Source organism: Cydia strobilella, chromosome 2 (genome assembly GCF_947568885.1).
Source record: "Cydia strobilella chromosome 2, ilCydStro3.1, whole genome shotgun sequence".
Classification (NCBI taxonomy): domain Eukaryota; kingdom Metazoa; phylum Arthropoda; class Insecta; order Lepidoptera; family Tortricidae; genus Cydia; species Cydia strobilella.
Window position 1 is genome coordinate 3,433,552 of NC_086042.1, and position 14,053 is coordinate 3,447,604.

Sequence of the window (14,053 nt, forward strand, 5' to 3'; positions counted from 1 at the left end):
TTAAAATATTTTTATATAAAATGTTGCCCAGACGAGACCACATGGCTCGCACTGTCAAAAAGTTATCAGATTTCTGTAGAGCCAAGCTTCTAACTCTTCGTGCCCTAACTCTACAAGCCCTAACACTACAAGCCTTAACTTCAAACTCTAAAAACTAAAACTATGTTCATTAATTTTCTGTTGTTGTTCTCGTAATAACGAAACGGCATACATTACATTAACATTTTTATCCAATGCTGCCATCTGAGCTACCGAGACCTCAACCAAGGACAGCAAATATTTCCACCATATTAACCTTGAGGGAGGCACACTAGCGACATCTAGCGTAAGAGCGTTACACTTCTTAAACGTCATCTACAGCTAAGCCTCAAGCTTTCGATAAATCTACCTATCAACTATTTTCACAGAAGTATATGATAGAACTAATACCGTAAAAAGTACAAGCACCCTGTTATCCTCCAATCATTCCTGACTTCAAATCAAAGACTGCTCGAACGCTATAGAGCGCTTCAAGTATCCAATTAATGTTAGTTGAACACTAGCTGAAGGACTTGTTAGGTTAGCCAAAGCCAAGAGGTTGTATGGAGATGTATGCTTCTGATTTTACTAATGAAACTTATATCACGAAGGCTGCCACGAATTGAATGAACGAAACTTTCATTGTATGAGTGACACCTGTATCCATAGACATACAAGTTGTTATAGACATGAAACCGAGCGACCAGGGGTAAGAGAAAGACACATTAATGTATTGACAGTTTCATGTATGGCAGCATAATCCTTTTTCTCTTTCACTCTTATACATTTCGGTATTTTGCCTCCTTGCTATGATGCCATAACCCGACCATGAAAAAATGCCCGGTCGGTGATAAAGACAAAGCATGGCACTATTTTCTCTTTACTCTTATAGGAATCGCAATAAGACTATCTTTCTCTATCAAAGAGTGTCAGGACAGGTCCTTGCCTGTATCAGTATACAGACAGAGCCACCAATTTATTGGTTAATGTGATACACACATAGATATTTTTATTCACTCAAACATTCCATTCGTGCCAGCTCTTGTGAATCGACCTGTACCTTATAACAAATATAACAATAGTACCTAGTTCATGGCGTTAGCCGCGATAGCTAAAGACGCCGGTTCGAATCCGGCCTTCACCACTGGAGGGCTTCGTCACTTTTTCTTTAATATATGACATCTATTATTACAGTTTGTAGTAGTACCTAACATAAAACATTAAAAAAATCTAAATACTACTTAACAGTGTATAAACAATGTTCCAGAAGCAATTTAGTTTATTATTGCATGCATTTCGCTTATAAATATAGGCGTGAGAGGCTGATAAAGCAGATTTTTGTACTATGTGGCACACACACTTGACTTTACCTTAGATTTTATTTCTACCTTTTTGAAAACTAACTTTTATCCTGAATGTATATTTTCACAAGCTTATCTTTTAATATTTACAAAATAATTTCTACATAAATAAATTTGCGCAAATAGGCGGATCTTAAAAAGATACTTAGAGAAACAAGCGAAAACTTTTAACATAAAACACAACATTACACCGCTCTCTGAAGACGATGATCTAGCGTCTTTTTTTAAGAATTGTATTCTTTTATACATTCTAGAACTATTTAAATGTTGTAAAAACGTACGTATACAAATTTGAGTACATAATAGACATGGGGAAAAGCGTGTCATTTTGACTTATGTATTTGTTAAGAAAGGGATAAAACATAATTTAACTAAATCAGACCCGTAAAGTTTTATGCATAAGGGTGTTAAGTTCGTCGTACAAATAATAAACAAAAATAAATGAATTCTTCTTTGAGAACCCGTTTAAAGAAAGTACGTACTTATACCAAGAACTTGACGTCTGTGGAATATTACAATATTACCTAATATATGCATAGCGGCTAATCCCGTTTTAAACCAGTTGAATCGAATTAGCTTGCCAATTAGGCGTCATTGTTGCAATATAATACACCGAGGCTTTGGAATTAAGGAATGATTGGCAGCCATCAACTGCAACTGAGCGATGAATCTGTACTCGGACTCGAAATACGATTATCTGCGGGTAGATAGAAGTTAATTGTGACATCAGGGTGCCTAGTGAAGATGCCAATCGTTCGCTCCGTAGCGAACGAAACGGTAATCTCTCTCTATCACTCTTCCATATTAGTGCGACAGAGAGACATTAGCGTATTGTTCACTACGGATTTTCATCTTGGCTAAGCATCCAGATACTTGTCATACTTTTTATCGGATCCCTTTGTTTGACATAATTATTGAGTCATAATGTAATGATTGTCAGATTAGTCATAATTCTGAAACCGTTTTTTCAGGATTTTCGTAAGGTTATCCTATAGATAGGTTAAGTTAGATTAGGTTTGTTTTATGACAATCCTGAAAAGTTACGCGTTTCTGAGAAAAACCAAATTATGACTAACGAAAATGCGGACCAACAATACATTATGACTTCAAACTTTATGGGAAACAATAGAGACCCACTTTTTATACTTTAAAGTCGGTTGTTAGTTAGATAATGCCGAGATTAAGTGCGATATTGCTGATTCTTTCTGGAGAAAACTTCACAAATATAAGGTCATTGGACATGACGCCTACCCCGCAATCGCGAAAAAGAAATCTGCTATTAGGTAGAAAACATTGACATATGATTTGCCGAAATGTACGAGATAACAGATTTTAGGGTTCCGTACCCAAAGGGTAAAAACGGGATCCTATTACTAAGACTCCGCTGTCCGTCTGTCTGTCTGTCTGTCACCAGGCTGTATCTGATGTACCGTGATAGCTAGACAGTTGAAATTTTCACATTTTATAACACAACGGTGGCAAACAAGCATACGGCCCGCCTGATGGTAAGCAGTCACCGTAGCCTATGGACGCCTGCAATACCAGAGATATTACATGCGCGTTGCCGACCCTTATATGATGACCCATATGATGTATTTCTGTTGCCGCTATAACAACAAATACTAAAAAGTACGGAACCCTTGGTGGGTGAGTCTGTCTCGCACTTGTCCGGTTTTATTTTTTGTTTACTCGGTGTTGGTCTTATAATAAAAGTTGTTCAGTATACTACCTACATAATTCACCCCTGAGACTATTGTCAGACATAACAAATTCTCTTTATGTATTAAAACGGCTCTGCGTTCCGTAGAAATAAGAAGAAGGCGCTTAGTTAAAGAGCGTAAAATTCAAGAGCTTTTTGACATATAAAGTATTTTAAGTGAAGATAAAAATCGGTCCAATAATAAGTAGGTAGGTACCTATTTAATATGTAGTAGTAGACTAGTATTTCCTTAAGTATATCAAAATACTCTGAGATAGCAAATTATTAGGGTCACGATATAGCTACCAAGGCTATAGTGACGAAGGTACCAAGGCTGCGGCCAAAGATGTCACAGTTAAAGAGGGTGATAACGAGGCCGATTCAAATGTAACCCTTAAATGTATGATTTTTTCTTTTTGCCTGAAATTAATATATGTGTTACATAATTGTTTACTGATTCTGGTAAAAAAAATTAAAACATCGATTTTCACTGCTAAATCAGTGTTAGAATTTACATAGGCTAAATCATTTATGTAAATGTATAATTTTCCGTAAGATATATGAAAAATCTTACTACCATAAGAAAGGTACACTATTTGTGATATACCTATGATAAAGATTTTAAATATAAAATAATTGCAAAAGAAATAAACCGCCTAAATCACATGGTTTCCAAATTTTCCGCCATTTCGTCTTAAAACAATTGTAATTTTTTAAAACTAAAATACTGCGCAAATTTGAATAAAACGTCTAAAAGTGTATTTAATTCAATTCAATTCAATCTTTATTTGCAACCAAGTAGATACAGTTTACACATATACACATGCAACTTAATGCTAGGTAGGTAGGTAGTATTCAATTCAATTCAATTCAATACATTTATTTCATGTAACCAAGACACATTTTATTAGTAACACTTACAAGACTAAGGGGTTAGTAGGTAGGTACAGCTAGACTTAAATTTAAAACAAAATAACACTAACGGGAGAATGCAATCCCTCGCAGTGTGACAAGTAGGGACAGTCAACCCTGTCCGCTATCAATCGCAGAATGCTGTTGGGACTGCCGCGTACCCGGCGCACCAGGGATGCCGCGCGTGCACGCATGGTAGTGTAGAAGCAGTCCACGCGCGCCGCCGCGAACATCCCCGATGCGCTACAGAAACGAGGCAGCCCCATCAACACCCGAAACGCATTGTTGTACTGGACCCTAAGAGCCCCATATGCCCGTTGCGAATACTGAGCCCACAGATTGCAGGTGTAGAGGGAAGTGCAAAACGCCCTGAACAATGTAACTTTCACCTCTTTGGAGCACCTTGCAAATCTGCGAGCGATCATATTCGCCCGGACCGACAGGGCCCTTCGTTCCCTTTCTATGTCCCTGTCGTCTTTGAGGTCGGTCGCGATCACATGGCCTAAGTACTTAAAATGGTCCACTCTATCTATAGGGGTACCATTGAGGCAAACCCCAGGGACTTCCGTTGTGTTCTTGCGACCGCACTCAAACACCATAAGCTGGCTTTTGGCCACATTATATTTAAGGCCATGCTCAGTAACATACGCTTCGCAAATTTTCAAGAGTTTGCGTATTCCACACACTGACGCGCTCAACAGAACCATGTCGTCTGCATAACTTATGTTATTAACACAGACTCCATCCACATGACAGCCGACATGGGTTCTACTGAGCGCCTCGATTAGTCCGTTGATGTACAGGTTAAAGAGCGTAGGTGAGGTCAACCGCCCCTGTCTCACCCCGCACTCCAACCTGTACTCATCGGACAACGCGTCTGCCCATCTAACACTGTTGACCTGGTTTCCATACCAATACTTAAAAATGCGAATGGTTTCCTGCGGTAAACTTGTATTTTCCAGCTTTTTCCACAGTAGGTCATAGGAAACCAGGTCAAAAGCCTTAGATAGATCGAGGAAACACGCCACCACCGGGGTTTTACTTTTGGCATAATACCTGACAGTGTGCTTAAGACACAGGATCGCCGACTCTGTAGATAACTGTGGTCGAAAACCTAGTTGGTTATCATGCAGTTTAACATGGCTATTTAACTGGGAATTAAGCACACTATCAAGTATTTTTGCCATGACTGTTGCCAACGAAATGGGTCTGTAGTTACTCCTATCCGCCAGGTCTCCGGTCCTGTTTTTGGCAATAGGTACGACGATCGTCCGCATTAGATTATCTGGCAGATAAGAATGCCTAATACACAAGGTATAAAACATTGCCAACACTCTCGATATGTGGGGACCTGCATGTTGGAGGTGCTCAATAGAGAGACCGTCGTATCCCGGGGATTTACCTCCAGACATTGATTTTATAATTTTGGCAATGTCCTTAGCAGTAAGGCTAGGACCCACACTCTCTATCTCGGTCTCACTATCGAGCCCCCCCAGCTTCGTTGGGCCTAAAGCCGATTTTATAACGAAATGATCCTTAAAGAGGTTGGCAATGCTTTTAGGATCACTAACGCCCCCCACGCTAGCCGGGTGACCACTCAAAGGTTTTAATTTATTTGTGGCCTTCCAAAAGGAGCGGAAATTCTTCTTTGAATTATGAGAGGTAATTATGTCCATCTTTATTTGATCTTCATGATCTTGGCACCATTTCAAGCGCGATTTAAAGACCTTGCGACTGTCACGCATTTCATTAAAAAGAATACCACTTTCAGGCTTTCCAGCCATTATCCAATCATAAAACCTTTGTCTAGCGACCCGGTGAGCGGCACTAACATGTTTGTTCCAACCTACAATCCGTTTCTTAGCCCTCGGTTTCCTGTCTCCCCGACCGACAGTCGCTGCACTCTTAAGCGCACCAACGATTTCCTCATATAGCCGGTCCAAAACTTTTTTATGTCCCTGTTCCTGACAATACCTATCGGCACAGGACTCTAATTCTATTGGAAAATTTATTAAACGCAGTCTTTGATGACATTCGTTGCGATAAACAACAATTTGTTCCGTCGTTCTCTCCCCCCATATTACATTTTTATCTACGTGAACCTGTCTTGTTGTTCTAGAGAGTCTAGGAACTATAACATTAAGGTCACATTCCAAAAATATAGGAAAATGGTCCGACCACGTAACACAATTGTTATTTACATAAACATTGCGAACGGAGAGCACCGCCGACTGCGATAGTACAAAGTGATCCAACCATCTTCTACATAAATGCGCATCACTAAAAAAAGTGTAGGTATCTGACGTAATCCCCAACTTATCCACGTCCATACAGCACCATTTTTGTTCGTCGCAGTGCTTAATCAACTCATTATAGAAACGTTCGTGCGGATGAGCGTTAAAATCGCCCATTATGTATACTGATTCTATCCCACACTCATCAATTATCGCACTCACCGCTCCCAAGCAGTCCGTGAATTCGCCCAAGTTGTCACTGCAGTCCGTAGGCATGTATACACTGACCACTAATAACGGTTGATTGTCATTTGTCATAATTTTGATCGCGCACAAACGAGCATTATCGCACCGCACAACAGAAACATTTTGAAACACCGATTTACGATATAAGAGGCCAACCCCGCCGTACGGACGACCGACCAACATGCCCTCGCCGGTATTCATGGCAGACGTCCCAGTTGCGCAGTAATCCTCGTCAATTGTATTCAGGAATACAGTATCTTCAGGAGATAGCCAAGTTTCTTGCAAAGCGACAATATGGCAGGTTCGGCACAACTCCTTAACAGTATCTATTGAGCGCTTTACGTTTTTGCAGTTAAAGCTAGCAAATCTATATACCGTATTATCCATTTATTTATTTATAATATCATGCTTGCCGTTCTCAGTTCTCGTACCGATCGCGTGTCCATACTGAAAATGTCCATATTAATTTGCGATCAAAATAATTATACACCCAAATCAGTTTTATCTAATTATGACTAAAATTATATGTTTTTTGTTGTGTAGGCTGCATCCATCACTATACATTAAAAGGTTAATAATTTATTATAGTTTTGATCTTATGATACGATATTTATGGAATGGCTATTTTATAAAATGGCAGTTCTACAAGAGCGAGGATTAAGAAGTGTTAGTACCTAAGTACTTGACTTGTGTCGACAAAGGACGCGTGGCATCTAGTTTAACCTGAGAATTACGAGCGCGAGCCCGACCAATCAGCGTAACCGATTATCAAGGTAATATCAAAACAAGAAAACCGTAACCAATTGTGAAATCAGATTCGGCGTCACGGCTTGTGACACAAAACTTACTCTTAAACGGTGTCGCAGGTGGCACAAGAGAGATAACGGGAAATGTAAGTAGCTATAATAGTAAGAGCTTAGGGTGTCAAAATCCTTGACACTCGCTTGCAGAGCTATTCATTAATCATGTTATATTGTTACTTTTAGATTTATCTCAAAGAATAAAACGCGATATACCTGGGTCGTTAACTTTTAAAGTACTTATTGTCCACAGAAGCGACCTTTTTCTGAAATGTGCCCCGTTTGCCTCCTTGGCGTAGCACGCAAAGAACGTCAATATATAACTCAACGGCTTTCAGTATCCACGCGTTTCGCATACTATACATGTGATATTAGGTGATTTGAATTTGTTGCCAGTTTTTTTAATAATTATGATGCTTATATTTGAGCTTATAAAAAATTTTAGGCTCTTAAATATTAATTCACGACCAAATTATATTATTATATGCCCAATTAAAGTTCCTGTTTAATATTTAAGTTGCCCGAATAATAATAAGCCATTTAATTTGAACGGAGAACGTTGTTTGGAAAGGAATTTATACAATTCCGAATGGATATTCGAAATATTTCCTTGTACTCAGTTATGTTTAATTAACTGAGATATATTGTTTTTTTTTTTGTTTTTAGGGTTTATATTCAGTTTTTATTAGTGCTAATTGATCAACTAAATTGACCGAGCTAGAGAAGCATCTCTGTTGCTGTAAAGTTGAAAAGCTTGGGCAACTTAGCTTGAGTGAAATAGTGTCTACCAATAAAATATTATATTTATTATAAATAAATAATAAATAAATATTATAGGACATTATAACACAGATTGACTAAGCCCCACAGTAAGCTCAAGAAGGCTTGTCCTTATTAAGGAAGGAAGGAAGGAAGGAAGGATTATCCTTATTAAAATGAATATATTACTTAGTTTTCTAATTATCTAACATTTTTTTCGTAGTTTAAACAAATTCGTCTTTTTTGCATCTACCTAGTTAGATTATATCATTAACCCTCGTGCCCGATAAAAACTTACCACTTAACTAAACGGAGTTACATGCCAAAAAGTAATTTTCTCATACCAGACACTATCTGAATTTAACATAACAACAATAAACTTGATTTAAAAAACTAAACAAAGAAAATCCAAACAATAGTTTTGTTTACCCTGTAACAATGTATCTTGGGATTTGGGCTTTTGTTAGTGCGACAGAGGTTCAGGTCAAAAACAATGTCCACTATCGTACTACGAGACATAAATATAAGTGATGGCTTACTTTAGGGGTTTTCTTTTAACTCGATTTTTGTTGAAACTGTGCCTGTTTCAGTTCAAATTGTGCCGGTCGGTAAAATATTACCAGCGCGTGACGATAACTAGACAGAAGTTAGTGTACACGCTGATCCAGTTCAATATATTATGTTTAATCGCCATATATTAGGAATGTACTAATAAGATTTCACGAATGTACATAAGCACTAGTTAAGGCCGTTCCATCGGTTTGCCACTGTCTTTGTCACATCTCGCAAGAAAGAACGGGAAAGAACATACGCGCCAAGTGTCAATTTTTATCGAATTTTGTCGGTTTTTATTTATTTTAAAAACGTTACCTTACAATATCGAAATTCTAAAGCTATGAAATTACTATTTATGTTAAGATTGTTTTTTCTTCTTTTTTTGTTTATAGTATCACATAATAAATAACCGAGTAAAGTAGGATTAAAAGTCCGAGTTAGAGGTTACTTTGGGAATTAATTGTATCGAGCGAAGTGTCATAATTCGTGTATCGGAAGCTATGTTGTTAAAGATAATATAGTCAAGAACTACATATATTTTTTCCACGTCTACGAATATCAACGCCTCTTAGAAAAACATGATCATATAATTGAGATTTTTCGCCTTCTGGCTCAGGGAACCGCCTTAATACGGAATAAATAACTCAGTTTGCTCTCCAACGGTAGCTTTACTCACCGAGTCGCTGCCCCTAAATAAACGATTATTCATTATTAGATATAAGGTGTGTATTCCGAATCACTCCCGAATGTTGCATACCTAATTCCGAAAGTACTCGTAATTCCATCAAATCAGTCCCTCGCTTGCTATAAACATTGACGAATTTGTCGAAGCGTGTAGTGACTAAATTGAAAATCCAAACCTGTAGTTCGACCTTGTACGATATTATTAACTATGTGTGTAACTATTATATACCTATTAGATTATTTTAAACCGGGTCACTCACGTATTAACCGGACCAGTGAAGACGTGTCGTGTCTCCGTGAAGACGGTCCTCGTAAATTGGACCGAAACATGTCGAGCTATTCGACTTAATAATACGTGAGTGACCCGGTTTAAAATAATCTAATATGTTTGAGTCTCACGGGAGTTTAATAATTATTATGTACCTACCCAATTTTGTGAATGAATTGTATCAAATTGTATATACTTATGAAACTTGACATGTAAAATACTATGTTTTATGAATAAATGCTTGAATCTTGAATTTCGGAATCATCTGACATTTAGAAGTGATTCGAAATTATCCGAATACACCTTATAGTGTATAAAAAAGCCTTTGCTCGAAATAACTTTGTTGATCTTAATTAATAATAGGGCAACTAATATTGTGAGTCAGTATTTATTATCCATCAGCCGCTCAACTATAAAGGACCGGCGAGACAAAGTACGAAATGTGAGTATGAGAAATAAGTAAGCTAAGAGCGCTCATATCATACATCAGTTATGTATATGTATTAAGTATTTATACGATTTAAACTCGCTTAAGACTTAATACTTATTAAGCTTAAATTTTATTACAAATTTAGTTTTCGCAAAGCTCGCTTGCAACTTAATATAAATGAGTTATTATCTGTGTATGCACTCTAAGCTTCTTATGGTACCTACCAGAATTACTTCGACCCAGGCATGGGTGTGTCTTGAGACAAGGTTAAAAACATTTTTACAGTACACATAATATTACTTTCACGCACTAGTGCGAAAATGAGTGCTTTTCGTGCATACGTCGAAAGTTTAAAGGGCCATATGTACTGTAAAACGTTGTACGATACACGTGCGAATAGGTAATTCGCAACTCGTGTCGATTTAAAACACTCCCTGCGGTCGTGTTTTAATTTATCGCCACTCGTTTCGAATTTCCCCTTTTCCGCACTTGTATCGTAAATAACTATTATCTCCTTATAGGTATGCGATGTTTACAAGCTTACTACCTCGATAAGCTGGAAGATTATAGTTCAAACGTGTTCGCGCATATTATATTTCCATTTCCCTTAAACAAGGAAACTTTTCTTATTATACCTCCATTTTGTAGCGCGTGTGCCGAACTCCGTGTAAACTTGCCTAACAATTTGACTGTAATAGCATTATTACACGATCGATTTTGGTGAAACACTAAATCGCTTTAGTTTTTTCGTGCGGACTGTTGTGATGATTGTATATTATTACGCTTCGATCAGTCATTATCAAAATAGGGGATATTACTGCAATGTTCTGCCACCAGAGAGCAGCACTAGCCTTTTTACATCGACATACTTAACGTTACGTTACTTTTCTATGTACCAACCTAAGTAAGAAGGCTAGGGAGATATATCCAGCAATATATGAGCTAAGCGAAGTGCTTATGATCTTGGCAAGTTTTAAAAAAACATAGTTTTAATGGTGCCAAAGTCAATACGGGTAAGTCTGGCTGCGATATATGTGTGGGTTGACTACATTCAACTGGCGCTTTTTACACATTGATTGGTGTCTATTTCGAGTTCATAAATTTGCCATAAAGACATTAAAATAATTAACCGATATAAAAATAGTTATTTGTTATACAAGGGTGCAAAGTTGTATTTTACCCGCGAGTGTAGAATTGAAACACGAGCAAGCGAAAGGATTCTATAGGTGAACCACGAGCGAAGCGAGTGGTTCTAAAATAGAATCCTGAGCGTAGCGAGTGTTTCAACACACGAGAAGTAAAATACATTTGCGCCCGTGTGTAACACAAAACTTTTCACCTCACTATAGCGAGGAAAGTGCAACATCCACAGGCGTTAGATCATCTTCATCACTGGAATCACTCATTTCTTTACGATATTATAACAGAAAACTCTGGAAGTTGTGTATTTTTACGCGAGTCGGTGAGAAAAGGTTTTAAGTAAAAACATTGTTGACAATGTTGACATTTCTGATGTATGAAATGTCAACGATGCGTTTTGAAATTGCTTCAACTCAACTTGTGCGTTCAGAATTATATTTATCATCATTATAAAAAAAAACAAACGTTTCTTATGGAATTTTAAGGTTTATGACTTAAAATCATTAAATAAAGCTAAATTTGGTATTTTTTATTAGATTCTCAAACCATTTATTTAATGATAATTAATATCGAACGAACCATTATCATGAGCGTTTTACGTTTTGTTATCTGTCAAGCTACATAAACACGCTCCATCCAAGGTCAAATTACTTTCCCCACTAGTGGATAAAACGCGTTTTTCCCCGCTTGTATTGAAGGATAAACGACAACTTTCCGAGCTAGTGAGGGGAAAATATATAAAAACTTCTGCGCGACTTGTAGTATTATATGCGGCACGTTTTGTAGAGGAATTTACCTTAGTCGTACCATGACAAACGTTTTTCTTTTGGACTTGTCTTCGCCTTCGACCTAGTTCCGAAGCTTGTTTTCACACATTCTCGCAACATGCCTAATTTGCGCAGAACGTGGGGCGCTTTTATGCAAGTTAACAAAAGGCCGAAATACACTTTTGTGTTTACCCCAAAAGTGCTAATTGACGGACTGACGCTGCAATTTTGGCGGGTCATAATCATCGTAAAACATTGTATTTGGGTCGTGATCATAGTCATAGTCATTTATTTATAATATTTTAAATATTACATGTCAATTTAATCAGGCATTAGGTATTCAGTTGTTTTATTATATTCAAATTAATTAAATGATCAGCTTAAATAAAATATCAGGTTTACAATGCAATACAATTACAATGTCAATTATTAAATTGTATTATTAAATTAGATACATTATATTATTATTTCAGCCATGTCGAAGCCCCCTGTCAGCTGTCGGACTGATAATATTTGTTTGTGTGCTTATGTGTAGGCATAATGCTTGTAGTGTGCGTGGCCGCTTAAGACGGTGCCAGGGCGCGCCCCCGCGGCCTGACTACGCGGATGTAGGATCTTACATGGGTATTTCGAAGATTACAGACATGGGTGTTTGTTTGGAAACATTAAGCGTTATCGGATCGGACCATGATCGGACAATGTGAAAACGCTCTAAGGGTGCAGCTTAAAACGTAGCTTTTGTTTCTCTTAACTTTGCTATGTCTACACGGAAATTTGTATGACCTAATTATTTCAATGACAAACATAAGAAATTGTAAATTTTCGGAAAACGTGATGTCACGCGCGACGGCATCAAGAAACATTCCCTGAAGAATATCCTTAAACATTCTTGTTTATATTTATTGTCTGTTTTATGTTCCACTGCTGGGCCACCCGCCGCGGCTTAGTGCATGTGTGCCAGTCGCCACAAAGTGCATCCGGATCCCCGCCTCCTGGAATATTGTAAAAAGAAAATTTCAAACCTTTGCTTTTCGAGGCCAGTCCTTAAAAAAGAAGTCCAGTAAACAATAAAGCGGGACAGATTATCGTGTCGATGCGGTATTGAGGATCGGGTAGACTCCGTTAATCCTCGTACACGTCCATCTATCCATTTAGCTTAACGTTTCTATCGGATTGCTGAAACTGGATTGTGCACAAAATGCCAAATTTCAATACTGGTCGTGTTTTGAATAGCAAGTTATAAATAAGTACTTACACTATTTATGCTCACTAATATTAATTTATTTTTACGATTGAACTCGTACTCGAACTTAAGCTCGCTGAGCAGTAGTTAAATTAGGATTACAGTGGAAACTGGATAAGTGGAACCTGGGTTAGTGGAAAACCTCTTTAAGTGGACCCAAGTTCTCGGTTCCAGTCCCTTGGCAACGAATTACCTCTATAAGTGGAATTTTGGGACCTCTATAAGCGGAATCCATTTTCTTGAAAATTTCTTGTTTTTACCTCTGTAACTGGAAGCAGCCGTATTCGAAACCTCTATGAGTGAAATAGCTCGGAGTTATAAAATTTGTATTTTTAATAAACCGTCACAAGGAGGGTAGTTTGTTTTGTTAACATTATGGTTTGTGTTTTAACTACGTATTTCTATAAGATCACACATCGTTCAGTTTGGTTCTTTTAGCCGTGGTGCGGTGCCGTGCTGTTTTAGACAAGCAATGCCTAAGCGCAAAATCAAGTGTTTCTCTTCAGGATGAATTAAAAATTATAACAGACTATGAAATGTGGTGAAATGTGACTCAGGTCAACAAACCAAAATGACGTTTTTTTTATTAAAGTACAATCGGTACATTGATTTATTTAACGATACTGGTTTCTCTTGCATAAATAAATATTAGGAGTGATTTTGTTTAAATATAAGTAGCTTTATAACAAAGGACAGATATTATTTTTGTATACTACGAGTACTGTGGAATATTTACAGTATTGCTTTTTTAAAGTCAGGATTACATACCTATTTTTTTGTTAATACACATTTGCATACATATTTAATAAAAGATGATTGTTTAAGTCTTGATCTTATATTTGACCATATACGTGACCTCTATAAGCGACATTACTAGCATCCACAACCTCTGTTAGTGAGAGCCTCTGTTAAGTACGTTTTATTTGAACCAGGTTAA

General features: G+C 37.4%; 2 protein-coding genes across 2 annotated transcripts in view; one reads left to right on the forward strand and one right to left on the reverse strand.

The window, feature by feature from the left end:
- Window positions 1-14,053, forward strand: part of LOC134755379 (calexcitin-1-like) — a 38,608-nt gene that overhangs the window by 8,292 nt on the left and 16,263 nt on the right. The gene's annotated exons all lie outside the window — the stretch shown is intronic.
- Window positions 3,390-6,920, reverse strand: LOC134748704 (uncharacterized). Its single transcript, XM_063683476.1, has 2 exons — window positions 4,318-6,920; window positions 3,390-3,498 (listed from the first exon to the last, which is right to left on the reverse strand). The coding sequence occupies exons 1-2, from the start codon at window positions 6,855-6,857 to the stop codon at window positions 3,390-3,392; spliced, it is 2,649 nt and encodes an 882-aa protein (XP_063539546.1). The 5' UTR covers window positions 6,858-6,920.